Source organism: Drosophila kikkawai, chromosome 3R, assembly GCF_030179895.1.
Source record: "Drosophila kikkawai strain 14028-0561.14 chromosome 3R, DkikHiC1v2, whole genome shotgun sequence".
Lineage (NCBI taxonomy): Eukaryota > Metazoa > Arthropoda > Insecta > Diptera > Drosophilidae > Drosophila > Drosophila kikkawai.
This window is the reverse complement of record NC_091731.1, coordinates 29,511,186-29,538,732: the sequence shown is the minus strand read 5'-3', so window position 1 is coordinate 29,538,732 and position 27,547 is coordinate 29,511,186. Positions and strand designations below refer to the sequence as shown.

The window sequence follows — 27,547 nt, the reverse complement described above, 5'->3', positions numbered from 1 at the left end:
AATAGCTAAATTGGCAACGCTGCAAGCCAGGTTTCTGAAACAGGGGCTTCCCCCTTTATTTTGGGGTTTTTGTCGTCCTAAGGGGAATTTTAGGGGTTTTTTGGAGCAGTATTTTTTTAATATTATGAAAAAGCATTGTAAAAATTATAAACTCTTAGAAAAATTATGGGTCTTGGACTTTTAGCGGGAAATTTCAACTACTTGCGATTTTTAGGGGGAAAGCCAAACTCTCGTCTGGCCACACTGCGGCCGGCAGTTGTGTATTCAAACGCTCGTGCTGTGCTTAGAAACCTGTTTCCTCGGCTCAATTCGTAAAAAACACTCGAGCGTGGCGCACGGTGCAATTCCTCCGACTGGTGGGTACCACGGCCGCTGGCCCCCTCCCGCAGAAAATCTATACGCTGTGCATAACGAATAACTCTAAAATTGGTGCAAGCCAGCGTTTCTTTATTGATTTACCCCGCGATTCGTTCCGTCCCGCTCGCCTGTGTGCAATAAATAGAGGAAAAACTGTTCTGGCTTTCGGCGAACATTGCATAATTCTGGTCGCGCTCGTTAAGCCCATTTCCAAGAACGCTGTTCCGAGAATTACGCAGAAGAAAGACGGTCCGAAGCACCCGCAAAAGGATAAAACAAAAAGAAGAAAAGTGCCGCAGCAACGAAAAGGGGGGATGCGCATAATAATTAAAGAGAAAAAATAATACACAATAAGCGCAGCTTGGCTTCTGGTGGTCCGTTTGTGCTTGTTATTCTTATATGTGACATAACGGTTCTAGGCCCTGTGCGCGAGGGGGAGCGAGAGGGAAACACAAGCTGATTTCTGCGCTATCTGTGAATTAATAAATATTTTCTTTCCGTGGAAGATTTTCGGACTGCAGCTAACGTTTGCATTTAAATTGCAGATCTTAATCGTAGAAGCAGCAGCGGCACTCACACACGCACGCCCGACCGCCACCCTGCAATAACAAATACACTGCCGACGTCGCTGCAGCAGAGCTTAAAAACAGAAACTAAAAAACAAGTGTTGTTGGTGCACCCACAGTCGTTGTTGTTGTTCGCCATGCTGAAAGCGCTGCTGCTGGCGCTGCTTTGCGCCGCGAGCGCAGCTGCCGCCGCCGACCTGGCGGACAAATTGCGCGATGACTCGGAACTCTCTCAGGTGAGTCAGTGGAAGAACAGTGAAAGAGGAGGGGCGAGAAAAGAGGTGGCGAAAGAACACTGTGGTAGTGGTAGTGGTAGCAGCAGAAACAGTTAAAGTAAATACAGCACAGACTGTGTCTGAGACCAAATCCCCAAGCCCCCGTGCACCCTACGCCCCTGCTCATCCGTCAGTACAGTTGATCCTGCCTATGTTCTAACCACCTTGGCTCGAGCTGGAAGCTGTTATAAGGAATTGAAAGTTGTACGCTAAGAAATATTTGCATCTAGTTTCAACCTCTAACAAAATGCCAAGCTATTTTTGCATTTTATAGTTATTTCTCAGCATTATAAGCCGGAATACCTGCAGAGTATTCTGTGAATTCTTGTGGATTTAAAATTAAAATACGTTAAATTTATTTTAGTATTGGCATTAATTTAAAATAGAGAAAGCTTTAACAAGTTACTTTTGATAGTTTGCCTCTGACGTAAAGATACATATAGTTATTTCAAGGCCCATTACATGGAAATATTGAATTAAACAAAATATGGTCCAAAATTATTTAGTAAAAAACGAATAACCCTTGCTTTCAAATTGTTGGGCTAAAAATAGTTGATGAATTTCCGGTAACCTTCCCGTCCAATTGTGTCGCTTGCCAACTATTAGTTCCAGTTACCAAAGTTCAATTGTAGCCGAGCCCGCCCCCCCACAATTCGCTGGCCTTGAAAGGAAAAGCCTTGACAGGAAAGGAGCCTGCGCAAGAGGGACGGACTGAGGCACCCGCTTTCCGCATTCCGCATTTGGGCACAGGTAGTCGTCGAGGCTTTGGCAGCATCGTCCTTGACCTTTAGACAGCTCACTTGTTGTTGGCGCTGCGAAAAATCGATGATGCTGCAGGAAATCCAGGTTCCTGGCCAACCAAAAACTAACGGTCGCTACTAAACTCCACTTGGCCACATTTTGTATGCATGGCGGAGTCTGCTTGGTTATGTAAAAATGAAAAGCCACATAAATTAAGCAAAAGTCGGCGGTCGTTGACGTCCACTGAGCATAACAGTTTTATATTTAGTTTTGCCTTTTTACACCTTCACACGCCAACACACACAGTCGCACAAAAAAGAGGCACATAGAAAAACACATTAAAATGTAAAAAAGTCAGAAGCCAACAAAGGTACGCGGCTGAAATAACAAGAACATGTGTAATGCACACAGAGGCGGCGGCGACGGCGGCTTCAGCTGTCCAAAGGGTTACCCATTAACGAATTTTACGCCAGGGGTACAGCGATCAAAACCAAGAGATAAAACTATTGATTTATGAGGGCCAGGTCATGGAACGTACACGCCTTTAAGGCAATCTATATCAATACCTTGAAATTAAAACTAATTAGAGAAAGAAATTGAAATCATAAACCATCAAATTTGAGAGAAGAAATTGTTATTTAAATATTTTTTATATGAGAAAACATTATCAGATATTTCTTAAAACCTCCTCGATTACTTAAACCCCTGCTAAAAGTTCAACTCTGCTTAACATATAATTCCCAAAATACTTGTCAGCTGAGCAAAAAGGTAAAGAGTATTCGGAGAAAGAAAAAAGAAAGCGTGCGACAGAAGACTAGAAAGAGTGGGACAGCGGGTGGTAATTGTTGCAGCCGGTGTCTCTGTGCCTCAGGGTCTCAGGGAAGTAGCTGCAGCCAAACATCCGCACACAACCTATTCAAGTCGCGATATAGCAAACAGAGCGTACAGCGAGAACTAAATCGGGAAGGGGGTTTCGGCTTGCTCATTTGCACCCTTGCATTTGGGGTATGGTAACTTTGCCCAGAAGTTTGCCACTTTCAGTGGATAGTGTTTCCGGCCTGGTATTATATGGGGGTGGTTCGGTTTGTTCGTCATCAAATAGTAGGGGCGGGAAGTAATCTTTGGTCACTTATGTAAATTTTTTGCCATAAAGGGTAGGATACAAGTCAAACATAGCATATCAAATTCTAAGTTATGTCTTATTTATTCAGATTAAGTGATTAAGTGTTTTCTCTCCTTATTTGTATTGGAAACATTTTCCAATTTTTGAATTAACTTGGCCAGAAAATGTATCTGGAAGTGTATCTTAATCCCCTTGCCTTTCCTTTCCATTCTTCAGTAAACCTGCACTCCTCATTATATGCTGATAAGTTAGATAAATATAGGTTAGACCTATCTTGGCTTTTGCGGCTTACGGCTTGTGGTTTTGCTTGGCAGATCACTGGCGATCAGCAGGGAGTTTTCGAGCGGATGCCACATTCCGAGCCGATCTCGTACTGCTAGCCAGCAATTTACTCGGTCTATATATAGAGCTCATTGAGAGAAACACAGCCAAGCGATTTTAATCGCTTTGAGTGAAAATTCAGCCGAAATCATTTCCATACATACATATGTATGTATGTGGATATATCCATGTTTATGTGCGGGTACGAGGAATAAGAAATGAGAAATGGGGAATGAGCTGACCTCCTGCGATTGACCCCCACTTCCTGTCGTGCGTCCAACGTCTTGTGCGTTTTATTAATTTTAATTTTTAACCTTTGACTGATGCAACAGAGGCTGAGCGGCGGATCGTCGCTGTCGTCTAGGAACGCTCAATGTACAGTGCACTACAGAGGGCACGAACACTCGCTCGCAGCATCATCGAATTCAATTAAATTTAATTTAAGATTACAATGCGATGCCAAGGCGCGTTATTTGATATGCGACGAGCTCCATTTCAGCCGAGGCGATGAATGAGCCACGACTGACCTTAATGGATCCACGTCCACATGCTCATAGACGGAGGAGCTATGTGATCCGTGGCGTGGGCGAGAAACGGCCTCGGAGTGATGCCAGTAGTCCCCCCCTTTTTGAACCCCCTTTTCCACTATTTCCCTGTACTGTACCAATTAAAAGAGAAATGCTGCTCGAGTCTCAAGTCCCCAGGGGTTGAGAGACCGCTTTCGCTTATGTTTTCTGTTTCTGCTGCCGCTGCAATTATCAAAAAAAAAAAAAAAGAAAACAATGATACAACAGACATATGCATATATAATTTGTACCAATTAAATTTATTTATACAACATGCACTCGCTCAGAAGGAAACCAACATTGCTCCAGACCCCCAGCTCCTGCTCCGATTTCAGTCCCTATTCCATACCACGAAGCTTGGCTCGTTCTCTTGGCTAATTAGTTTTAATGGCTCCATTAGACAGACAATGATGATGGAAATTGAATCTCCTCAAGTGCCACGCCCCAAAAAATCCCCTGCTCTCGTTTTGTAGTTGTTTTGGTTTAGGAAATTAGTACAATTTTTGGCTACAATTGGAAAGAAAACAACAAGTTTGAACTGCCAGCGGTTCTCTCTTTCTCTCTTTCTTTCTTTCTCTCTCTCTCTATCTATTTCAGAGCACTGCCAATTCCTTGAGGCGCCTTATGCCAGTTAGGGTAAGCTGCAATTCCAAAAACCAAGCAAACAGAAACAACACGAACACAATTAGGCTACACAACATGTAAAACCAGAGAAACAACAGACACTATCACAACGAACTTTCACATGTTTTGTACTTAATTTAGTTAACAAAAATATCCATCGAGCCATTGGCCAAATTATTGTTTGCCCCGCCGTCTGACTCGAACCCTTGATTTTGGGGTGCGTCTGCCACCCGAGGGGTCATTGGCTTGGCCTGGCACTTGGCTCTTGGCACCCGGGAAAAATCAAAATGCGCTTTCCAAAACCCTCCCCCTCTTGGGAGCTGCTGCTGCGTGTGGTGTTTGCATAGTAAATGAGACGTCGCTCCATCCAGAAAGGGAAACTCTTTATCGTTGACAGGATAATACACTAACAATTGCTGAAAATTCATCAGGGCTTCCGAAAAAGACTCCCCGGGGAAAGGCTCTAGCGTCCTTATCGTGATGATCTGCCAAAAGGGCCGGAAACTCCCTTGCTTTCATCATCAACATCATCAAATGCAAAACATTCGATAACGAAAATTTATGAAAGTAATTGCATCTAATTGTCAAAGGCACCCGAGGGGGTTGAAACTAGAAAGGATGCTGACAGATGGCCCATGGAAAATGGCCGCCCAGCGAAAGTGTCGCTCGGTTTTTTCAAGTAAACAGTATCTATTCGGTATTGGGTACATTTCCCATTGAATCTCTTGAACCTGGTACCTGAACGTATCCCATATCAACCTGTGACATATGCCACAGCCAATCCCTAATACCCCACTTAGCCAGCAGGGCACTCTCCTTAAGATAAGCGAAAACATTTTGAGAGCGAAATAGAAACCGGCCAAGCAGTTCTGGCCAAAACCGAAGACGGGATAAGAACAAAGCCAGCGGCGACTCGAATGTCCACGACCAGGACAACCACACCGATATAACGACAACGACAACTGACGGTCTCGAATTACCTAAAAAAAAAGACAAAAAAAAAAAACAAGAACAGAAAACAAGAACACAAAGTATTCACACTCAAGAAAAATAACAATATAATCCTTGATGAAGATTATATTATAAAAGTTTCAGGATATTTTTTAAATACAGAGCCCGTGAAAAGCATTTTTACAGTTTCGTTAAATATATAATATTTTCGCCTAATATATTTCTATATTTTCCAATTTAAATTCAAGAATACTAAGTTTTAAATGAGTTTTATTGATTGATTGGCTAGATCCGAGATCTCTAAAACTTAATTTTCAAATTAACCTGTTTTTCTCGGTGTGCATGCGTGAGTATTGACGATGCCAGAGCATAGATATCTATGTGCACCAGTCAGGGGGAACTGGAAAAAGGGAAAATGTTAAAGGAAAAGGGAAAGGACCGACTTTAGAAGCCAAATTGCCATGACTCATGCTGGGCAACAGCGAAAACACGAGAGAGTCACACGAGCATTTTAAAGAAGGGCACGGAAAAAGGTGTTGTCCTCGACAGGACACGCACCCACACAGGCAAACGGACACACACTCACACACACACTAGACCCAGACAGGACCTCATAAAGCTGACTGGGAATGTGCAGCGGGGCGTGGCGGACAGTGGTTCTCCTCGGCCGCAGAGTGTGCGGTTGCATGCGGCCATAGTCACATGTGGCAGGGGCAGGTGGTGCCGGGCCAGGCCCGTCCCTGTCCCGGACCTGGTTTAGGGTCAGTGGCTGGTCTATTTGGGGTGGCTGGGTAATGCATTTTCACATCCCACTCTCGATAGAATGACACACTAGTCGCCACTATACAAACCACCCCGGGACTTACGTAATTGGTTCAATAAACCTTTTTTTCAGGACACATGCATAATGTGCTGTTCCTCATTTTATTAGTTTGTTTGAGGTTGCCATGGAAGTTGGCCGGTTGCCGTTTTGCCAAAACCGATAAAGAACCAACCAACCACCCCGAAAGGCACCCCACCCCCATCCCATTACCCCGCCAGAACCACCACCCACTACTCGCACTCCCCACTTGGTTCGATAAGATATATTGGCAATATAGAGCGCATCGAATGAGTGTAACGAACCCGGTCTATCTTTGCAGTTCTACAGCCTGCTGGAGAGCAATCCCATTGCCAACTCGACGCTTTCGCTGCGCAGCTGCACGATCTTTGTGCCCACCAATGAAGCCTTCCAGCGCTACAAGAGCAAAACCGCCCATGTGCTCTATCACATTAGTGAGTTTCATATTCAATTAGTTTGATTAAAAATAATTAAAATATTCACATACTCATCACCCACCCCCACAGGCACGGAGGCGTTCACCCAGAAACGACTGCCCAGTTACGTGTCATCGGACATGGACGGCAATCCACCGCTGTACATCACAAAGAACTCCAATGGTGACATCTTTGTGAACAATGCCCGGATCATCCCCTCGCTCAGTGTGGAGACCAACAACAACGGCAAGCGGCAGGTCAGTGGCCCGCATTCCTTGCCATAAAGCAACCTGTTAAATCTTTATCTGTCTGCCCACAGATCATGCACATCATCGACGAGGTGCTGGAGCCGCTCACCGTGAAGCCTGGCCATTCGGATGTCAGCAACAATCCGGATGCCCTCAACTTCCTGAAGAGCGCCGAGGAGTTCAACGTGGACAACATCGGTGTGCGCACCTACCGCAGCCAGGTGACATTGGGCAAGAAGGAGTCCGTTTTCGAAGCGGCCGGACAGCACACCTTCCTCGTTCCCGTGGATGAGGGTTTCAAGGTTGACCTCACATTATCAGTATTATATTTGGTAGATGCCTAAGAAACTCTCTTGGATTACAGCTCTCGGCTCGCAGCAGCCTGGTGGATGCCAAGGTCATTGATGGCCATGTGATACCCAACACTGTCATCTTCACTGCCGCCGCTCAGCACGACGATCCCAAGACTTCCGCCGCCTTCGAGGATCTCCTCAAGGTCACCGTCAGCTTCTTTAAGCAAAAGAATGGCAAAAGTAGGACGAGATTATGGCTCATAAAAAATTATACTTAATATATTTACTTTCAGTGTATGTCAAGTCCAATACCATTGTGGGAGATGCCAAGCACCGTGAGGGCGTAGTTCTGGCTGAGATCGTCAAGGCCAACATTCCAGTTCGCAACGGAGTCGTCCATCTGATTCACCGTCCGCTAATGATCATCGATACGACGGTCACACAATTCCTGCAGGTATGTGGGGTGTCGAGGGAAACTGAATTGTGCATTTGTAGACACAACACCGACACAGACACAGACAGACCAGACACACACAAATAGAAGCAGTGATAGTGCCTGCGGCTTGTGATAAGGCTTGGCATTTTGATTGGCTCGGCACGCACTGAAAGATAGCGCTGGCGGCGACCAAGAAGATACTAGGAGACCAATTGAATCGCTTGCCAGCCCCAGCGAATGCTAAAACACATGAAAACACATACACACACATATCGAGCACTCGGCTTATCTTTGCTTTTTGTTGAGTGCCTTTTAAATTCCACAAAATAGCCGTCAAAGGGGTGATATTCCCCAGGCCACAATTTCCGAAGCGCTCAACTGAGGGCAAAGCCAAACCAAATTATCTTGCACTCAAATACCACAGATTAGACACATACAATAGATCAATAGATCTCTACTCCAGATCCAAGCGAAAGTAACCCCTAGGTACATTTCCCTAATACAAATAAACCCAAAGTCTGATTTTACCAAGAACCGAATTTCTGTGTAAAAACTTGTGCAACATTTCTAAAAAAAACCAGAATCTTGCTCAGTTCCTTTGATTTTCTCAATTCGGTTCTATGTAAAATCAAAAGCAAAATTTTATTTTAAAATAATTTTTAAAATATAAATTTTATTTTAAAAAAATTTTGGGTGTAATGTAAGTATTGCCAAAAAACAAAATAGAAAATCCAAAAAAATATATATACCTAAACGCCATGTAAATCATGTAAATTTTTTCTATGAATCAGATTTCCCTATCAAAATGCATTTCACTGGCAGTTATTGACTGACTCAGTATTGGGCAAGGCGCTATTAATTGGCCCTTTAAATGAAATTCGAAACGTGACTTAGTCACGTATTATTGGCTGAAATCAAAATTGCTAACAAGGCATAGCGCTTTGCTCGATATGCACTGGAATCAACGAAAACTTCATTTACCAAACTACTCCCATTGTTCTCTATTAAATGTATTTAAATGGTCTCAAAACTGAGAGAAGAAATTGAGATGTTCATTGATTGGCTTGAAGCTCGATGTTCCCCCTGCATATATCAATCTATGATCAGTCACCGATCATTCGCTGTTCGCTCGCTATCAGCCGGCATGCTTGATCACATCGTAACCGTAGCTTTACTATATAAATGTTTCTTCTGCGCATAATCCGCAATACCCAGAGAATGGCTCTCCCTCATCGACACACATACACACATTATAATACAGTGCGTTTCGAAACTATGGGAATGCCTTAATTGCGATCGTAGTTCCCGTTTAGTTGTGAAACGGACTGTGCAGTTGGTATATATCAATCGAATCAGATCGAATCGTCATATCGTTTTATTGCAATATCATTTTCGAAATTCCACTATAGTTCTGTTGTAATTACTCGTGCTCTGCTCTTTTGGCTACACTTACTGATCCATACCTCTATCCTTTGTTTCTCGCAACATGCCGAAAAATTGTATTTAAAACTACAAAAAAACACAAACCAACCAACCACATATCGCTCTAAAATTGAAAACGATGCACCGAAAAATTGACAAAAACCAAACCGTTGACGCATTCAGTCGTTCAAGGTAAACCAAAACAAGATCCAAGTATATTATTTATTTGACTGATTTGTTAAAAGTTGCATTTTGATTTGCATCCCCCGCCCCTGTCTTTATTACTTTTGCATGAAACACCTTCCGTTAAAGGCTTTAAATTGGTTGAGTTTAGTGATTTTAAAAAGATAAGATAATATAAACACCCTTAGATAAAAATATTCAGCACTTACTTCTTATATTTAAAGCTAGGGATGTATTATTTTGGGAGCTTTTTAAAGTTTTTATTCTGATTTATGAAATGTTTCATTCTTGCTTTTGACTTCCATAACATATTATTTCCTTGATTGTGCGTTTAAACTATATGTTGTACTGTTTGGCCTTTATATTTCCATATCATTTTTAAACTGGCTGCAATGTTTAACAGTCCATTGACATACTTTATTAGCTGATAGTGTAAATTACAATGTTTGATTCGCTGTAAACGTTGAAAAGTGCACGCCAGTTCCATAGCGATCAGCAATTATGTAAATATATAAACCAGACCGTCTGCCTGCTAACTGCAAAATGCCTAAGACGAAACGAAAATAAAATATATATTTCCATTGTGCTTCTTTCAAATGTGTTCTTCTGTGGCGGAACAACTATACGGCACTCTGCGTGGATACAAAAAAATATCAAAACAAACAAATATCCGATTTCTATGAATGTGTGTTTAAAATTACAAAATCTTATTCGAAATTATCCTCCTACTTCTAAAACTTCTGCGTTTTGTAAACCGATTTAGTTCATGAACGTAAGTAACACCAGCAACAACAACAACAAGCAGAACAAGTACAAGAATCACAACAACAGTCATCAGTGCAACGCTTCGCTATCAAATTGCCATCCAACCCAACCAACGCACAATCGAATCACCACTCGAATAATAATTAAATACTTATAAATTCAGACAGCCGTAGTGAATCATTTAGCATTATTCCCCTCGATTCACCATTCAATTTGGCCAGCCATTAAATCCCCAAAGCAAACCTTATATCTGTTGTACTGCCCTAGAAAAAGAAACCCCCTAAAACCCCGTAAGCTTATGCGTATCCTCTCCCTTCCATGCAACAGTATGTTTTCTTAGATTATTATTTCATGTTTTGGGAAGTAATTCCGCACAAAAACGAATCCAACTGAATAATTATGCTTTCTCTTTCGAAGGAGAATGCTGAGAACGGAGCTCTGCGAAAGTTTTACGAGGTTATCATGGATAATGGAGGTGCAGTCCTGGATGACATCAACAATTTGTCGGAGGTGACCATTTTGGCGCCCAGCAATGAGGCTTGGAACTCCTCCAATATCAACAATATTCTGCGGTAAGACCAATCTGGCAAGAAATTACATTTCAAACTCCAAATAAAAACGTTTACAGAGACCGGAATAAGATGAGGCAGATTCTGAACATGCACATTATCAAGGACCGCTTGAATGTTGAGAAGATCCGACAGAAGAATGCCAATTTGGTAGGTATCTCCTAGAACTAACCAAAGATTAAGAGTCGCTAATTGAAGACCTTCATGCTTGCAGATTGCCCAAGTGCCCACTGTCAACAACAACACCTTCCTGTACTTCAATGTCCGCGGCGAGGGATCAGATGCGGTGATCACCGTCGAAGGTGGCGGCGTCAATGCTACCGTTATCCAGGCTGATGTGGCCCAGACCAATGGCTTTGTCCACATTATCGATCATGTCCTCGGAGTGCCATACACCACTCTGCTGGGCAAACTGGAGTCCGATCCCATGATGAGGTGAGTCTTAATTTGTGAATGCGTACAAAGCCTTGTTATAACATAAATATTATATCCGTAGCGATACCTATAAGATGGGTCAGTTCTCGCACTTCAACGACCAACTGAACAACACCCAGCGGCGCTTCACCTACTTCGTGCCCCGGGACAAGGGCTGGCAGAAGACCGAGCTGGACTATCCATCGGCACACAAGAAACTGTTCATGCAAGATTTTGCCTATCATGTGAGTCTTTGGCCCACCGATGCTTTTTCTATCCGAAACTCACTGATTTCTCTTTACAGTCCAAGTCCATTCTGGAGCGTCATTTGGCCATTTCGGACACCCCGTTCACCATGAAGGATCTTGTGAAAATTTCGCAGGAGTCTGGCAGCGTCATTCTACCCACATTCCGTGACTCCCTCAATATACGCGTGGAGGAGGAGGCTGGACGTAAGTACCGAATCGTTAAAGCCAAGGGCTCAGCTTAGCTGCTTCTTCTCTCAATTCAATTCAATTCAAGTCGATTCGATTCATTGAAATTTGATTCGATTCTCTATTGGTACTCTCCCCCACCGTGCTGTATTACTAACCGAACCTGTTTTTCTACAACTCTCGAACTAAATTTCTCGCTTTTTGCTTAACTAAATCTAACCGTTGTCCAATCGAAAGATCTACATGATGAGTATGCTAGTCACGAATGGACTGGTGAGTTCTGTCGTTTGTCAAACCCACATCCACGCACAGCCCACAAAGCCCAGAAAAAGACCCCGACCTGGCCATAACCATGCCCGTCCATAGCTCAATCGCTCATTGGGCAATCCACTAGCATCAGTAGACAACCATCGAACCTGCATATGCTCTCCTTTTTGGTCATTGTTTAACGAAAACTACCTCCTCTTGCAGGCTATGTGATCATCTGGAACTACAAGAAGATCAACGTGTATCGGCCGGATGTGGAGTGCACCAATGGGATCATCCACGTCATCGATTACCCGCTCCTGGAGGAGAAGGATGTGGTCGTGGCCGGAGGTAGCTATTTGCCAGAATCAAGCATTTGCATCATACTGGGCAACCTCATAATGATAACAGTAGCCAAGTTCTTGAACTAAACGCATCCGATATGTAAAAACCAATCCAATCGAATCCAAAGCAAATGCAAATCAAACAACAGCCACAACAACAGTCGTCAACCGAACAAGAAACCAACAACACTCACACTCAGTATCCGAATCAGAATCAGACTAATGTGACATCCCCCCAATGGATGTAGATAATCAGCACTAGTTTGTTGATATTGAAGCAACCGAAACTGTATCTGTAATATATGCGTCACAAGGAACGATCATCATTCCATGTCCACCCAACCACACACACACACACACTCGCTCCATCATCAGAAAACACGCATGCAGAAAACAGAAAACTGCCTGCCGAATTTGCTTTTTCGCTAAAGAAAACGAATCAGAAAAGAAGCCGAAAGGAATGAATAGGACGGCGACGATGAAACCCTTACTTTTAAGTATTAAGCTCGAACCCCCTTCTAAGGCCTTATGTATTATATGAAATATACAACTCTCTGTAAAACATTTTACGTTTATGATCGACCTATGTATTCCCCCACACCATATACTGGTAGCTTACGTTCATCAGCTCGCTAAGTTTTAAGTTTAGACCCACGACGTCGATCTGTCTGCCTATGTATTGACGCTGATATCGTACCATGGAGTATCCGATTGTGTTTATGATTTAAGTGTATATTTTTTGTGAATTGCTTGTTTTAGTTAATGGTCTAATTTATGATTTACGAAACGAGTTATCTTAAGTAGAATGCGAATCTCATTTGTACATGTCGACGCGGAAGCATCACACACTCCCATGCTCTCATTACACTAAAGCCCAGCACATAAGTCTATCATACATACATGAACATGTAACGAAGTCATTGTAAGATTCCAGGGTGTGAAATTTTATAAATAAACTGAAAGTTTTTTCATTTGAACCTAACTATAAGTCCGCCAGCTAAGTGGCTCAATCGAGCAAGCGACCTATGTAAGCTCAGAACTATATCAAAGTCGTACAAGTCAAAGAAGAAGAAGGCAATGCAACCGAATCAAACCAACAAATGCAATTATATGAAACGCCATCCTGCACTTACATAGTTGTTAGCCCGCCGCTATGCATGTGAACACACCCATTTACACACACACAACACCCCCAGCAGACAACGAGAGTGGTCAGTGCCGCCAACTACAAACTACAAACGCATACATCAATATATCGTGTTATCCTGTAATCCACATCCGAACATATGTCATCATCGAATGGATTTTGATACCAATTTTAACTTGCAAAGAACGAAATTCCCCCTGTTGCATTTTAAACTTTGTACGTAGTGGAAGAACCTAGTTTATAGTCTGTAGTCCGACGTGTAGAACAACCCAATCGCTAACTATATATACCAACTCTCTTTCTATTTCTCTCTGTCTCTCCCCCTAATGCTATGTACTTATAGGTTAGACATTGTAACTAGTGTTAACCGGCAAAGGCGAACACTGAAATGTACTATCCCCCAAAAGTAACTATCAGCCTACCAGTACACACTCTCACCAGTCTCAACTATCACCACCTAAGACACTTAGGAAACTCAAACTCTGTCGCAAAAGACATCCCAAAAGCTGGGGCAGTCGCTTCACGTAGTTGCTAGTTCCCGATCCCATCCGATCGAAACATTCCGGCAGTCTTTATCTTTAGTAGGTGGTTTAGTTTAGTTTCGTTCGGTGCAGTGCTGAGTGAGAATGTGCGAGAACGAGAAAATTAAGATGAATATATAGAGAATACGCTAATGAAATGACACGAAAGCTTTAAGGAGTCGCTGGAAGAGTGCGGATCGGAGATGTAGGATGGAGAGGAACCGCATTGCAATCGCAATTTGTGTCGTAGTCAGTAGTTACACGTTAAGCGGCGTCTTAACGTGTAACTAGTGCCTTACTAAAGATAAACGCATTACCTTAACCTTTATACAAATTTACTCGAAACAACTTGTGCCCCGAATCGAATAAAGAATGAACCCAAGTACATACGTTCCGCTTCAAGAGCCATCCATGGATGGACACCCAACAATACAAGTATAATAATAATATTAACTACAAAATGATATTGCGCCACACGCTATTTACACCAAAATACACCAAACAAATCGAGAAATGCATATTTTTCATATATTTAATTGTCGGAATAATATATAACGTATATGTAGTTTATTTACTGTAAAACTCAGAGTCAACAAAATGGAAATTAAATCACATATATCCATGTATATTTAGCAATTGATTTTCGATGCAACGCGTCAGACACGCGAATATATGAATAAATCTATATACATTATGCGAAACCAAGCAAAAACTATGCGAAACTGCAGTGCAAAAGAATATTATTCCATTTTATTTTACGACAAGCGCTTTTTACAAATAAACCGAAGCCCAATTCAATTACTCGTAAATGAACAGCAAGATTATATTTAGCATTAGTTAAACTAATTAATACGTGTACTAGAAAACCGAATGTCAACCGAGAATCTTCAGCATGCTTGAGCGAATAATAAAACTTGAAAAATAACTATAAGTTTAAGAGTTGTTTTATCTTTGGGAAATGGAAAAATGGGACACCATATGGAAGTATAACTTTTAGAGACAATATCCTTTTTTAATTATCGTTTTTAGGCTTTCCGTTTTTGTATTTGAACACCACAGCATCAACTAGTTTTGTTCAGTTGCGCGGGGACTTTAAATTTAAATTTTCGCACCTTTTAGGTGTGACCAGAGGAAATCACTTACAAAGTCTGACAACGACTTGCACACCCCTATCGATGTATCGATAGAAAAATGTACCTCTTTCTAGTGCAGCCGTAAAAGCTAGATTAAAAAAACATACGTAAGAATTACATATATATTTTTTATCACAAAATAATGTTAATTTCACGAATGCTATTATTGCTAGAATATGGTGTATCAATATTTAAACTAGCTATTTTTCGGCTATAAGCTTTTCCATTTAAAATATACTAGATCTAGCCTGAACCAAGCTAAGCTGGCCACTCTAAACAACACCGGAAAATTGATTTTTCGCCGAGCCGAAAGCAACAATTAAAGCAGTTTTGCAATTGGAATTTCTCAGACAATTGTATCCCAGCGACTAGTGGAAAAGCAACCATGACGGCTTCACAGGTTGACCAGGTGAGCATAGACAGACGCCAAAAGCGACAGTAAAAGCTTGCCTGGGCGGTGGGCGACGCCATTGCAAAAACAGGATCCACTAAAACTTTGCCTTGCACTCTGCAGAAACGCGCTCTCAACAAGTTGAAGCACGACCTAGAGCCCTTCCGGACGGCCATAGTCGGGGCCTACGGCGTGCTCACCTGGGAGAAGCAATACTACGCCGGGGTGGTCTTCGGCAGCATCAGTGTCCTGTACTTGGCCCTCTGGTATTTGGACTTTTCGCTGATCACCCTGGTCTCGCTGCTGGGCCTGATAAGCATCCTCATGGACTACATGTTCCCCACCGTGTCGCGCCTCGTCTTTGGCAGCGTCAACTGGGATGGCGACCAGGAAGCCAAGTTCGAGGACGTTTGCAGCCAGGTGTGCGCGATCAAGGCAAACCTGGCGACCTGGTACGAGTACCTCTTCAAGGAGCGCAAGTCCACCGTGGTGAGTAATTGCCACGGCTTTCTGGTTAAAAACTCGTGTGACCATATCGAGTTCGTTTTATTTATAATTGCAATATACATATGTACATATCTCCCGTTGCAGTTCGTGATTATCAGCAGCATTGGACTTGTGGGTCTCGCCTGGATTGGGGCCCTCATCAATAACTGGCTGCTGATGTACTTGGCCACGCTGCTCATCGCCATGTGGCCGGGGCTGCAGGACAAGGACGTGTTCAAGGCCATCACCCAGAAGGCATCGAAGATAATCAACGAGAAGATCCAATGCGGCAAGCGAAAGTTGCAGTAGAGGGGAGGAGAGCAAGCCTCCAAGTAAAGAAGCACCTACACTCATCATCACCAAATATCTAAACAGCCTAAGTCATATACTTGCCATGAAGCACCCATCGCATACACTTCACAAAATAAATTCCCGAGCATTGCATTTCCACTACATGTATATCATAAAGAATAAGTGCAGTAGCATTTAGACAGTATTCCCCATTGGCTAGCAGCATACCACATACCGCATGGGCCTCGCCTCATCACATCCCCTACCATAAGTTTGTAACGTGTAAAGCGAAGGAATCTCGATGATGGGCGAACGGAGAGAGAAAAGCGCAAAAAAGACATCTTTGTGATTAATTTGTGAGTTAATTGAAATATATGATAATCCCGTAAGATACAAAAGAACTTAAACGTCTAGAGAAACTATGTTTAAATAAAGATTTCAACTCTTTATCTGCCTCTTCCCCGTGATCTTGAGCGAGTCCGGGACCTGGCGTGCTTGCTCTTCTTAGTCTTCTTTTTGTACTTGCTGGGGTGGCGTCGGTGGTCTTCATGGGAGCTTCCATCGCTGTCCGCACTTGAGTCGTTGTCCGCTTTCCTCGTTCTGTGCTTGGACTTCTTGGAGTGCTTCCTGGACTTGCGGCTAGATGACTTTTTGTGTTTTCTGCGCTCGTAGGCCGAGTCGGAGTCGCTTTCCGTTGACTCTCCAGTGTCGTCTGCCTCGTCTGAGCTGCTTTTGGGCCGCCTGCTGGTTTTGGGACTTGGCGAACGTCTGCGTTCACGATCCTCGCGCTTGGATGTGGAGGAGCTGTTGCTGCGAGAGTCCTGCCCGTGGTTTCTCCTGTCTCGGTCCTCATTTTTGTGTAATTTGCTTTCCTCTTTGTAGGTCCGTTCTGTTTTGTATTCCTTTCGATCCTCTTCTTTGTATGCTCTCCTATCGTCTTCCCTGTAGGGTTTCCTCCCATCATTGTACGATTTCCTATCCTCATCCTTGTATTTTCTGTCCTCATCCTTGTATGATTTCCTGTCCTCATCCTTGTATGATTTCCGTTCTTCATCCTTGTAAGATTTCCTGTCCTCATCCTTGTACGATTTCCTGTCCTCATCCTTGTACGACTTTCGATCTTCCTCTTTGTACCTCCTGCGATCTTCGTCCTTGTAATGTCTCTGCTCTTTGCGCTCATCCCGTTGTGATTTATCGTCCTCCCTGCGATCTCGGTCCCTTCTCTCTGTTGGTTTCTCTTGCTTTAAAATTATCTGGCCATGCTCGTTCTCCTGCTTCTTGAACTCTTCGTACTTGGCGGTGTCTGAAATTAGAAAAAGACCAATTTAAAAACTTACTTTTTACTTAAAAACTGCATTAAAATCGCTCTTACTTATGCATTTGCCGTACTGCGCGTACTCTTTTCGAGACACTGGCTGACAGAGGAACTCGTTGAACGCCTCTTTAGCTCCCCCAATGGCCATCTTGACGATGACTCGCCCTGCATGGTCGTCGAAGCCTTCGATTTGTCCGTACTGATCCTTCTGTTTGCCGCCGAGGATTCGGACGAACGCCTGCTTCTTGATCTCCAGAAGCTCATTCTTTTCCGGCTGTACCAGCAGAGCTTTGGGCTTGAGTGCCTTGTCAGCTCCCAAACCCATGCCCTTTGGCCGCAAGAAGGGGGCGTCGTCGATGGGTCCGGAACCCTTCTTCTTAGGCGGCGGATCCACCCAACCCATGCCGCGCAGCATGGCCAGACCGAACTGCTGGATGGGTATGTTGTCGTAGTCGTCCAGCGTGGCCTCCTTGGCGCCATCGAGAGGTAGTTCGTCGGCCTTCACCGCCGGCAACACTAGTTTTTCCGCGGTCAAGTTATCTCCATTATTTTGGCTAGCCGCAAGCAGTTCTCGAGCAGCTCGCTGTTCCAGGTTTTCTGCAGCAGCCGGACCAGCTGTGACCTCGGCAACGGACTGAGCCGCAGGGGTCACCTCCTCCGGATCCGGCTCCTCTTCGCCCAGCAGCACTGCCCGTCGTTTCATCAAGCTGGCCAGAGCGGCAGAGGTCTTCTGGCTGCCCTGCATCTCGATGATCAGCGGAGCGGCCTCCACTCTCTCCCTGGAATGCAAATCTTTAGTCGGAATACATATTTAGTTAGATTTACACTTACGCTACAAGCTTGATTTCCTTGCCCTCCAAACACTTGATGAGCTCCACTTTGTTTTCATCCTTTGGCTGCTTGCTGGGCAGGATATTGGGTTTTTTGGCCACCTTGCTGAAGCCAAAGGATATTTTCTTGGCGTCCATGGTCTCGGACGTGCCTATTTTTAGTTAATTCAACTAATTCTTGTGAAATAAAGAAAATGCCGCCGTAAACAAAACGCAACAGCTGATTAGTGCTGGCATAACATCGGAGAACTATCGATACTATCTGTGTTTACAATTTTTGACTATCGATGTTTTGAAAACATGAATTATATAAACTTTATTACTTTTCAATCAAGTTTTATCCTTTATTTTGTACTTAATTTTTATAGTTCTTAATATTAAAATAATTAAAATGATACCAATTAAATGCGATTTTTTCTATAACAAAAATTAATTTAAATTAAATTGCAGCTGACAAATCAACTCAATTTATCAGAGATTTTATTCAAGACCTGAAAGCTCCATAAGATTTTACCTAAGTGCGAGCAAGATGACTGTATGGCACTTCCATTGAAAATTGTCTTGCTCTGAGAATTTTATTTTGCTGAAAATAATTTAACGGTTTCCGCATACATTACTGCGTGAATACATCGACGACGAATTCAGAAATGTACAGTAATATTCTGCAAATTGCGGCTTTAGAAAATGTAAAAAAAATTATAATATATAGTTGTCTCTTTCAAGGTTCCAATTAAGTGGCTAATTATTGAAAACTGCATTACTGTGTCATAAGGCCATAATAAATGCGGCAGTGTCATAAGGTCATAATTAATGCGGCAGTGTCATAATACTATAATTTCTTGGTGCCAACGATATATCGATACTTGTTTCGATGTTTTTACAGCGCTAAGCTGCTGCTCTCCAATTTGAATTAAACCAGTGCATTTTTAAGCTTATTTTCCCCGAGTAAGTGTAAAATAGTGATTAATTGCCGTCAGAAATTACCACAACCAAAGTTGGACACACAAAAGTTGACGACCTATCGAAACTTCTGGAATAGTGTGTCATCGGCGAGCCTAACCTCACTCATTCTCTTTCAAACAGCGGCAGCGCCAGCACGAGTTCATTTGTTTTCGCGTAGAAATAATTAAATAAGCCAGAAACATGTTCGGTGGACAGCAGCCTATACTCGTGTTGAGTGAGTACTTCATTTACCCCAAGTTTAGCCCGAAATCATGCCAAATCGGCGTCCGCAGGTCAGAACACGAAGAGAGAATCGGGCCGCAAAGTGCAGTTGGAGAACATCCAAGCCGGAAAGGTATGTGTGTGTGTGTGCGTGACTCACATGTCTGGGTCTGCGGTTATCATTCTCCCGGCCATCTGCTCATGAGATTCCCCATTCCAGGCCATCGCTGATGTGATCAGGACATGTCTGGGCCCCCAGGCCATGCTGAAGATGCTGATGGACCCCATGGGCGGCATCGTGATGACCAATGATGGCAACGCCATCCTGCGCGAGATCACTGTCCAGCATCCGGCTGCCAAGAGCATGATCGAGATCGCACGCACACAGGACGAGGAGGTGGGCGACGGTACCACATCGGTCATCGTCCTGGCCGGCGAGATGCTGGCCGCCGCCGAGCCCTTCCTGCAGCAACAGATTCACCCGACAGTGATCATTCGGGCATATCGCGAGGCCCTTGAGGACATCGTCGGCCACTTGCAGTCGGATCTCAGCGTGCAGCTGGACGTGAAGGACAAGGCCAAAATGGCCGAGGTGGTCAAGGCCTGCGTTGGCACCAAATTCATCGGCAAGTGGTCCGATTTGGCTGTGAAAATCGCCCTGGACGCCGTCGAGACGGTGACGCTGAACGAGAATGGTCGCCTGGAGGTGGACATTAAGCGGTAAGTGCTTACTTTAGCTTGATCCTCTTATCCCGACTCCGAATAATTGATTCCTCTTCTCGCATAGCTACGCCAAGGTGGAGAAGATTCCCGGCGGTGCCATTGAGGAGTCTTGCGTGCTGAAGGGTGTGATGATCAACAAGGACGTGACTCACCCCAAGATGCGTCGTCTAATCGAGAACCCCCGCATCGTGCTGCTCGACTGCTCGCTGGAGTACAAGAAGGGTGAGAGCCAGACCAACGTGGAGATTATCGGGGAGCAGGACTTTACCCGCATGCTGCAGATCGAGGAGGAGTTTGTGCAGCGCATCTGTGCGGACATTATTGCCGTGAAGCCGGATCTGGTCTTCACCGAGAAGGGTGTCTCTGACTTGGCCCAGCACTATCTGCTGAAGGCCGGCATTACTGCCATCCGTCGTCTGCGCAAGACGGACAATCTGCGCATTGCTCGCGCCTGCGGTGCCACCATTGTCAACCGCACCGAGGAGCTGACCGAGAAGGATGTGGGCACGGGCGCCGGGCTGTTCGAAGTCAAGAAGATTGGCGACGAGTACTTCACCTTCGTGACACAGTGCAAGGACCCCAAGGCCTGCACCATCCTGCTGCGCGGTGCCAGCAAGGATATCCTCAACGAGACGGAGCGTAACCTGCAGGATGCTCTGCACGTGGCTCGCAACCTGGTGCTGGAGCCACGTCTGGTTGCCGGCGGCGGAGCCGTTGAGATGGCCGCCTCCCAGCTGCTGACTCGCAAGCAGGTCAAGGGCCCGTACACGGCGGTGGCCCATGCCCTGGAAATCATACCGCGCACGCTGGCCCAGAACTGCGGAGCCAACACGATCCGCGCCCTGACCGCTCTGCGTGCCAAGCACGCCTCTCACACCGGCGACAGCGTTTGCGCCTGGGGCATCGACGGCGAGTCCGGCGAAATTGTGGACATGAACGTGAAGAACATCTGGGAGCCGCTGGCCGTCAAGCTGCAGACGTACAAGACAGCCGTGGAGACGGCCATCCTCCTGCTGCGCATCGATGACATCGTCTCCGGATCCAAGAAGCGCGGCGGCAACGAGCCGACCAACCCGGCCGCCATGGCCCAGGGCCAGGAGTAGTAGCCTGCGATCAACCACGTGTATTAATAATGCTTACTATCCTTTAATACTTAATTTAACACCCAAAAGAAAACAAAAAACACACACGCCACTTTCAAATGTCTAACATTTAGTTTGGGCCCGGTCGATAATGCTGCCTCCTCCCGCGGCTGTTAACTCGTCTCCGGGCTGCCCACACACACACACAAATTCTTTGCATTTGCTCTCATTAACAGTACACACAAATAAAATTGTTAAAACTCATAGTGGTTTTGATGGTTATTATTAAAATTATATATTTTTGGGTTCGTCTTTACCCACTTTGTATAACCTCTCGTCCATCAACTTGAGAACCTCCAAGCCGACGGAGGTGAAGTGCGGCTGCAGATAACGGGCAAACAACTCCAGACAGTTGGGCTCATTCGGGTGAAGGTGTTCCCTTAGCCAGTCTAGGAGAGGCGGCTTGTGGGAGTGCACAATGCTGGGAACGCTGAGCAGCATCTCTGTGTTCCTGATTTCCTCACCGTAATTCTCAGGGGCATCGGCATGGCAGGCCACATAGAGCATCTCGTAGGGCTGTTTCTGGGTTACATCGGCTTGCGGAGGGGAAATCAATTGGTGGTCCGAGGTGAGCTTGTACCAGCGTAGTTTGTGAAGCAGTCGGAGGTGCCAGCTGGGCAGAAGTTGCTGCTCCAGGGCCGTTTGATGCTGCGCTGAATTGGTGCACCAGATGGCCACCAAAGATCGCGGGTGCGTAAGCTGGGAAATGGGAATGAGCGACAGCTGATCATTGTGTAGCATTGCGTAGCCGAGTTCCTGCTTGGCCCGCTTCAGTCGACGGATATACTTATTACGCCAGGGCGGATCCAGCACAATGAGGTCGTAGGCGGGCAGGAGTTGGGGCAGCAGTGCTGGAAGTTGGTCCACATTGTGGTTGTAGAAGCTGGCTCTGTCGGGAATGAGGTAAACCCTTCCAGTATCATCTGGGCACTGGAACCGCTGTAGTTTGCCGCTTTCGTTGGCTCCATGGAGCTGAGGCAGATTATACGAATCCTCCCAATGCCTGGCTATTGGGGGAGTGACATCCGGGACCAGGGGCTTGGGCAGGAGCCTTAAATACCGATTGACAAGCTGCAAGTCCTCCGATGATGAAGTGTCTTCCTCGCCGGCTTTCCTCTTCCGTTTCCTTGAGCGCTTTTCGCCGTCCTCCTGCGCCTGCCTCTTGGCTTGAAACTGAAAAAGCTCAGTTCGAAGTTTAAAGTCGCCATAGGATTCGTCAATTAGTTTTCTGTGGTCCAAGAAAACGGCAATTTTATTGTCTTTTAAGCTATTTGTTGTTAATTTCAGCATTTCGATAAAAAAAAACCTTTAAACAAATCATCCCTGTTCTCGGGCGATAGATATATTTGGCGCAAAATATTTGAATTTATATAAACCCAACGCGTCAGAGGAAACATTCACATAAAAAACCCTTGCTTATTGCTCCTCAAATCAAAATATTCCTTCATGTGGGCGAGCAGTTCCGCATGGAGCCTACGGTGACCAAGTCGGTTATAATAGTTCAGCTCCTGGCTGGCAGTTTCGGCCACGAATCTTAGCATAGTAAATGGGCCTAGCTTATATTTGCACTGGATGGGATTCTGCTTTTGGACCCCTTTTAGGAAGAAGAAGGCAGGTGTCGTCTCCACGCTGAACTTTTTGGGGGCACTCCCTCCCTGTAGGTCCATCTTGTACAGACGCACTGCCTCCTGCTTAAGGCAATCACCAAGTCTGCTTAGACTCTGCATTATGGCATCGTTCGCCTGTGTGCCATTCTGCAGGGAATTGTAAAATAACACTGCTACATCTTCATCGGAGGCGTAAATCAGTTCGTTCCAATGGGCCAGGTCTATATGTTCCACTTGGGACTTCCGGCTAATGGGTTCCTCCACATTTCCCTCTATCACCTGCCTGCAGAATACCTTCAGACTTTCCACATCTGGGGCTTTGGGTCCTGAGAACTCGCCAAAGAAGAACACTTCGCCCGAGGCAGTCACCCCGTAAATCAGCGGGGGCCCGTCCACAAAGCACCCTTCATCGCTACGGAAGAAGCTGAACTCCTCCTCGTTGAATATATACGCCGCCCACATATCGTCCACGTAAAAGTCCATCAGCTGACCGAGATCATCGGGGTCTGCCACCTGGTAAGCCATCTCCATCCACTTCTCCAGGGCTCCAAAGTCATCGGCAAATACATGGAGCAAAATGAGCGTTGGCCGCCTGTGGGAATCCCAGGATTTTCGCATTTTTCCGAAGCCGGGAAGCCGCTTCAGGCGGTCCTCATACTTTTCCGAGAAGAAGGTCTTGAAACCGGGAGGCGGCGGGTTGTAGCCGCAGTAAATTCGCGACATTTTTGTGGATTTCGTTAACTTTTTGTGTATGAGTCATAGTATTTGTTTAACTTTAATTGTTTGTCGACCCCAAAATGATCGATTGTATTAGGGATGAGTATATGGCGGTTGATTTGAACTTTTTACTTTTACATTCTGGCTGCCAAAACAAGTGTAAAACACGGAAAACTTTAACAAATATCTACATAATGAAACCTAAACCAAGTTCCAATATGTTTTATGTTTTAATCTGCTAGAAATATCAACCAATTAAAACGTAGCATATTTATGAAATTGAAAATCGGCCCACTTCCTGAGACTAGTTTTATTGGACGTTAGGGCTAAATTCGTAAGGGACATATGGCTATTATTCTAGTATGCGGCTTAAGATCGTGTGTTAACACTCTTGCTCATCGCACTAAGTATCATGTCCTCGAAGTGCTGGACGTTGGTCAGCACGGTCAGGCTGTGAGCGCACTGATCCGCATTGGGGGCATTGCTGATCACTCCGAAAAGGAAGTGGCGGGTGCTTGAACGGCCCGAGAACTCGAGGGTCTCCTGCACTGCGGTAAACCCTCCGCCACTGTCACCTTGACAGGCCAGGGACTTGCCCTGCGTGAATATGCAGAACTTGTCCGACTTGATGTCGCGCAGACTCTGCCGGCACAGGATGTTCGCCTTGGAAACAGCCGGCACAAACTGCAGCTCGTGCCTGTCCTCGATGCTCCAGCCAGCGAACTTGCCCTGCCGATCGTCAGTGACGCTCTCCTTTTCCGCGAAGCTCACGAATTTCACGCAAATGGGCCGGATCACATGGCTAAGCTCAAAGGGCTCGTTGAGGGTAAGCAGGGCCAAATCCTGATAAAAGTCCTCAATACGTCCCTTGTAGCCACTGGAAAATCAATCAGTTATTAATAAAATGATTCAGGGATAATCGCAAGTACTCTTTACTACTCACCGCGCTATGTCTATAAAGGTCACATTGCGTATCTGGTCGTCGGGCGTAGTGTCATTGTAGTTGCGGTAGTACTTGGCCGCTATCACCTGGAAGGTATCGAAGCTGTATGGCAGGCGGGTGCCCTCGTTGTATACGCAATGGGCGGCGGTGATAATGAGGTCCGGTGTCAGCAGAGATCCGCCACACTGGAAGTGATAGTCCCTTTCGTTGTGCCAAACGTACCTGAAGGAAAGAGCTTAATTAATATTTAAAACTATGTAAATACTATTTCACTTACAGTCCCACATGCCAAGGCACCACAGTGTTGTTGATGGTGTAGCCGTTGGCCGAGAAGCTCTTGGTGGGCGTGGCAATCTGGCCGCATTCCTGCTGGCAGCGCTGGCGCTGACGGTTCCAGTAGCCGCCCCGCATGCACTTCATGTCCGGCAGAGGTCCGTCAGCCTTGAAGCCGTTGGCGCAGACGAACTGCACCTCGGTGCCGGGTGGATGGTAGGGCTTCTTACAATCCACCCTCTGGCCGGCATAGGTACACAAGGCGTTCGTTGAGTATCCTTCAAATTCGCCCGTAGAGTTGCAGTATTCTGTGGTTAGAGGTTTATACAAATGTGTTAATATATCCTTGCAAGGAGTCAGGGCTCAAGACTTGATAGACAGGCAACTCACTCACGCATTTCGGAATCAAGGAGTTACCCCACTTCCGATTGGCACAATAGCTAGATGTATCGCCCTCAAGCACATGCCCCCTCTCGCAGGAGAATTTCACAAGTCCGTGGGTGATGGGTCCGGTTAGGATACGACCGCCAGTACCCTTTATGATGGGACGCTCATCGCCAAGCGGCAATGGGCAGCCCTCCTGAGACTGCGGAATCTCTACGGTGACTGGAACTGGACTTGATATCTTCCTGGTGGTGTTGCAGAGCAGCGGAGCCTCATCAGATCCGTCATGACAGTCGTTTACACCGTTGCATTTCATCGAACCGGCAATGCAGCTGCCGGTGCCGCACTTAAATGAGTATTGGGGACAGTATATGTGCCCACAAAGTTCCACGGACTCGTCAAAGGCAGAGCCATCCGCACAGTCGTCCTTGCCGTTGCACAGAAAAGTGGTCTTGTCCAGACAAATTCCGGACGGGCACTTGAACTCATCTTCCCTATAAGCAAGAATTTGGAAAGTGGGTTTTCATTATTAACAAATAATTACATTCATGTAAAAATGGAATTTTCTTGGAAATATAAAAAATATATATTTAGGCATGAATTTTTTTATACAATTTAAGCTTTTTAGAAATATATTACTTCTCATCTTGAAAGCCTTGAAAGCGAATTTTGAAATCTTTTACATTTCTTTGTTTTTACAATTTTAAAATTACCTAATTTTTAAAAAATCATATTCCCCAATTTTATACTTACTGACAATTGCCCTGAATGCGACGTTCAAACTGATTCTTATCGTCGGTGTTCCCACAACGGAGCCGCGTTTCATCGGATCCATCTGCACACTCTTGGACTCCGTTGCAGCCCGCAGTACCAATAACGCAGCCGCCGTAGGCGCATTGGAAGAACGGTTTGTTGCAATGCTCCCGCTGGGAGATGCAGGTCAGCGCCGTCTCGTCTGATCCGTCCGGGCAGTTCTTGTCCCCGTCGCAGACATTATAGGAGGAGATGCAGCTGCCGTTGTCGCACTCAAATTGTGTGTCTTCACATTCGGCTAATACTGCAAACGAAAGAGCGTTAAAATGATGTCTTTTTCACAGTGCAAATTTAGTATACGAACGACCCGCACAGAAGTGACTAATTGTTTATGGTAATTAAGAACAGTAATCTTAATAATTTTTTCACATTTATGTACTTTAAATATACTTTAAATCGATCTTTACAACCGCAATTTTCCCTCTCAAACACTTTCGTTGTAAATGTCGCTATAAATATATTGAATCACGTTTATATTTTTATTTAGTTCCGTAATCAATTGCACTGAACCCGACTTTGGCGATACTATTCTCTTTTCACTGGGAGAATCGACGGAGATAAACAAAGATGTGTGCAAGTGCGTCGCGCGACTTCAAGATGAACCGGCTTGAGATTCAAATCTCGTTTTGAGGGGACGCTCTCAGAGAGTAGCTTTGCTTGTATAAATACTAAATGTGTGTGGAGCCAGCAGCATACTCAATACATATTCTGGCCCCAATGGTATGTGCAGTGTTTATTTTCGTTCGATTTGTATTATCATTTTGAACTTTACTCACTTGCTCCGATTCTAAACGAAATTGCGCAAAGGAACAGGAGGCCTCTTGTTAGTCCCGATTTGAGCTGCATTATGCGAGGGATAGACTCAAGTCTTTTCAATGCACTGGTAATGCACTTGGGGCACACGACACTCACATAGGTGAGAGGCTTAGACTAAATGCGTACTGATTAAGTTAAGACCGGGGGGAGAGCACGTGCTGCCGCGCTTAGAACGACTCCGAGCGAGCTCACAAAGGGAACTGAACTGAGCTGTTGAGTATGTTCAAGCTCGATCTAATAATAAAAACAATCGCGGAACACGTATAAAGAGCGCCGAGCTCGTTTCACAAAGATTCAATTTGTCGGTTTTCACAGTTGTGGTAGCATTTAAAAGTTTCCAATCTTATGGGGTTTTTCGTGGGTTTTGGATGTTAGATTTTGGGTTTCGCGGTACAAGGATTTGAGAGGTACTACAGGATTTTAAACATAAGCTTTTTTGTTTAATTTGTTTGAAGCATATTTAAAAAAAATCTATACTAATAAATATCTTAAAAAATATGTTAAAAATCGTGAAAAAACAACCATTTGAACATCGATGTTTTTCCAGTCTAGAGAATAGTTCAGGGCTTCTTGAATGCAGTAACTTGTTTAAATTTAGTCTCGAATTGTCGAAAGCCAAGCTGGAGATTCAGTTAGCTTAAAACCCTTAAAGAATTTAATAAATTTTGTAGTGATAATGAAATTAACTACGAAAATTTCAAATAAAATAGCTTTTT

The 27,547-nt window shown here is 44.8% G+C and overlaps 7 protein-coding genes across 12 annotated transcripts; 3 read left to right on the top strand and 4 right to left on the bottom strand.

The window, feature by feature from the left end:
* The first annotated feature begins 251 nt into the window (after positions 1 to 251).
* Positions 252 to 14,734, top strand: Fas1 (fasciclin 1). 6 transcript variants are annotated; one of them, XM_070286339.1, is made up of 16 exons: positions 252 to 356; positions 903 to 1,159; positions 4,547 to 4,585; positions 6,667 to 6,799; positions 6,872 to 7,038; positions 7,101 to 7,331; positions 7,394 to 7,562; positions 7,616 to 7,776; positions 10,546 to 10,700; positions 10,757 to 10,847; positions 10,912 to 11,132; positions 11,194 to 11,356; positions 11,416 to 11,563; positions 11,783 to 11,818; positions 12,017 to 12,142; positions 13,626 to 14,734. In XM_070286339.1, the coding sequence occupies exons 2-16, from the start codon at positions 1,061 to 1,063 to the stop codon at positions 13,628 to 13,630; spliced, it is 1,944 nt and encodes a 647-aa protein (XP_070142440.1). In that variant the 5' UTR covers positions 252 to 356; positions 903 to 1,060; the 3' UTR covers positions 13,631 to 14,734. The 6 variants fall into 6 exon arrangements, with proteins under 6 accessions (XP_070142440.1, XP_070142436.1, XP_070142439.1 ...); XM_070286335.1 differs by having other exon boundaries at positions 12,017 to 14,734; XM_070286336.1 differs by lacking the exon at positions 252 to 356 and adding an exon at positions 592 to 606 and having other exon boundaries at positions 12,017 to 14,734.
* A 451-nt stretch (positions 14,735 to 15,185) lies between these two features.
* Arl6IP1 (ADP-ribosylation factor-like 6 interacting protein 1) lies at positions 15,186 to 16,553 on the top strand. Its single transcript, XM_017171392.3, has 3 exons — positions 15,186 to 15,345; positions 15,451 to 15,816; positions 15,919 to 16,553. Exons 1-3 carry the CDS (start codon positions 15,322 to 15,324, stop codon positions 16,120 to 16,122), a joined length of 594 nt encoding a protein of 197 aa, XP_017026881.1. The 5' UTR covers positions 15,186 to 15,321; the 3' UTR covers positions 16,123 to 16,553.
* LOC108077858 (G-patch domain and KOW motifs-containing protein) lies at positions 16,551 to 18,559 on the bottom strand. Its single transcript, XM_017171391.2, has 3 exons — positions 18,251 to 18,559; positions 17,477 to 18,198; positions 16,551 to 17,407 (listed from the first exon to the last, which is right to left on the bottom strand). Exons 1-3 carry the CDS (start codon positions 18,385 to 18,387, stop codon positions 16,551 to 16,553), a joined length of 1,716 nt encoding a protein of 571 aa, XP_017026880.1. The 5' UTR covers positions 18,388 to 18,559.
* Positions 18,560 to 19,108: 549 nt separating this feature from the next.
* CCT3 (chaperonin containing TCP1 subunit 3) lies at positions 19,109 to 21,484 on the top strand. Its single transcript, XM_017171338.2, has 5 exons — positions 19,109 to 19,194; positions 19,333 to 19,426; positions 19,485 to 19,546; positions 19,634 to 20,133; positions 20,201 to 21,484. The coding sequence occupies exons 2-5, from the start codon at positions 19,393 to 19,395 to the stop codon at positions 21,237 to 21,239; spliced, it is 1,635 nt and encodes a 544-aa protein (XP_017026827.1). The 5' UTR covers positions 19,109 to 19,194; positions 19,333 to 19,392; the 3' UTR covers positions 21,240 to 21,484.
* A 5-nt stretch (positions 21,485 to 21,489) lies between these two features.
* Positions 21,490 to 22,568, bottom strand: Mettl4 (Methyltransferase like 4). The gene has a single exon (XM_017171339.3). It carries the CDS (start codon positions 22,566 to 22,568, stop codon positions 21,510 to 21,512), a length of 1,059 nt encoding a protein of 352 aa, XP_017026828.2. The 3' UTR covers positions 21,490 to 21,509.
* On the bottom strand, positions 22,495 to 23,674 carry LOC108077818 (uncharacterized). The gene has a single exon (XM_017171340.3). The coding sequence runs from the start codon at positions 23,606 to 23,608 to the stop codon at positions 22,676 to 22,678; it is 933 nt and encodes a 310-aa protein (XP_017026829.1). The 5' UTR covers positions 23,609 to 23,674; the 3' UTR covers positions 22,495 to 22,675.
* A 198-nt stretch (positions 23,675 to 23,872) lies between these two features.
* Positions 23,873 to 27,013, bottom strand: modSP (modular serine protease). Its single transcript, XM_017171434.3, has 6 exons — positions 26,792 to 27,013; positions 25,956 to 26,259; positions 25,209 to 25,696; positions 24,823 to 25,126; positions 24,546 to 24,767; positions 23,873 to 24,479 (listed from the first exon to the last, which is right to left on the bottom strand). The coding sequence occupies exons 1-6, from the start codon at positions 26,859 to 26,861 to the stop codon at positions 23,972 to 23,974; spliced, it is 1,896 nt and encodes a 631-aa protein (XP_017026923.1). The 5' UTR covers positions 26,862 to 27,013; the 3' UTR covers positions 23,873 to 23,971.
* Between the last annotated feature and the right edge of the window lie 534 nt (positions 27,014 to 27,547).

Bases quoted from the DNA above. Each gene is read 5' to 3' on its own strand.
- Fas1 (XM_070286335.1), top strand. From the start codon at position 1,061: ATGCTGAAAGCGCTGCTGCTGGCGCTGCTTTGCGCCGCGAGCGCAGCT. The intron at 7,039-7,100 runs GTCAGTGGCCCG...GTCTGCCCACAG, and splicing joins ACAACAACGGCAAGCGGCAG to ATCATGCACATCATCGACGA. The intron at 10,848-10,911 runs GTAGGTATCTCC...TCATGCTTGCAG, and splicing joins GACAGAAGAATGCCAATTTG to ATTGCCCAAGTGCCCACTGT.
- Arl6IP1 (XM_017171392.3), top strand. From the start codon at position 15,322: ATGACGGCTTCACAGGTTGACCAG. The intron at 15,346-15,450 runs GTGAGCATAGAC...TGCACTCTGCAG, and splicing joins CGGCTTCACAGGTTGACCAG to AAACGCGCTCTCAACAAGTT. The intron at 15,817-15,918 runs GTGAGTAATTGC...CTCCCGTTGCAG, and splicing joins AGGAGCGCAAGTCCACCGTG to TTCGTGATTATCAGCAGCAT.
- LOC108077858 (XM_017171391.2), bottom strand. From the start codon at position 18,387: ATGGACGCCAAGAAAATATCCTTTGGCTTCAGCAAGGTGGCCAAAAAA. The intron at 18,199-18,250 runs GTAAGTGTAAAT...TTTGCATTCCAG, and splicing joins AAGGAAATCAAGCTTGTAGC to GGAGAGAGTGGAGGCCGCTC. The intron at 17,408-17,476 runs GTAAGAGCGATT...TTCTAATTTCAG, and splicing joins GCAGTACGGCAAATGCATAA to ACACCGCCAAGTACGAAGAG.
- CCT3 (XM_017171338.2), top strand. From the start codon at position 19,393: ATGTTCGGTGGACAGCAGCCTATACTCGTGTTGA. The intron at 19,547-19,633 runs GTATGTGTGTGT...TCCCCATTCCAG, and splicing joins AGAACATCCAAGCCGGAAAG to GCCATCGCTGATGTGATCAG. The intron at 20,134-20,200 runs GTAAGTGCTTAC...CTTCTCGCATAG, and splicing joins CTGGAGGTGGACATTAAGCG to CTACGCCAAGGTGGAGAAGA.
- Mettl4 (XM_017171339.3), bottom strand. From the start codon at position 22,568: ATGCTGAAATTAACAACAAATAGCTTAAAAGACAATAAAATTGCCGTT.
- LOC108077818 (XM_017171340.3), bottom strand. From the start codon at position 23,608: ATGTCGCGAATTTACTGCGGCTACAACCCGCCGCCTCCCGGTTTCAAG.
- modSP (XM_017171434.3), bottom strand. From the start codon at position 26,861: ATGCAGCTCAAATCGGGACTAACAAGAGGCCTCCTGTTCCTTTGCGCA. The intron at 26,260-26,791 runs GTGAGTAAAGTT...TTTCGTTTGCAG, and splicing joins TTCGTTTAGAATCGGAGCAA to TATTAGCCGAATGTGAAGAC. The intron at 25,697-25,955 runs GTAAGTATAAAA...TCTTGCTTATAG, and splicing joins CGCATTCAGGGCAATTGTCA to GGAAGATGAGTTCAAGTGCC.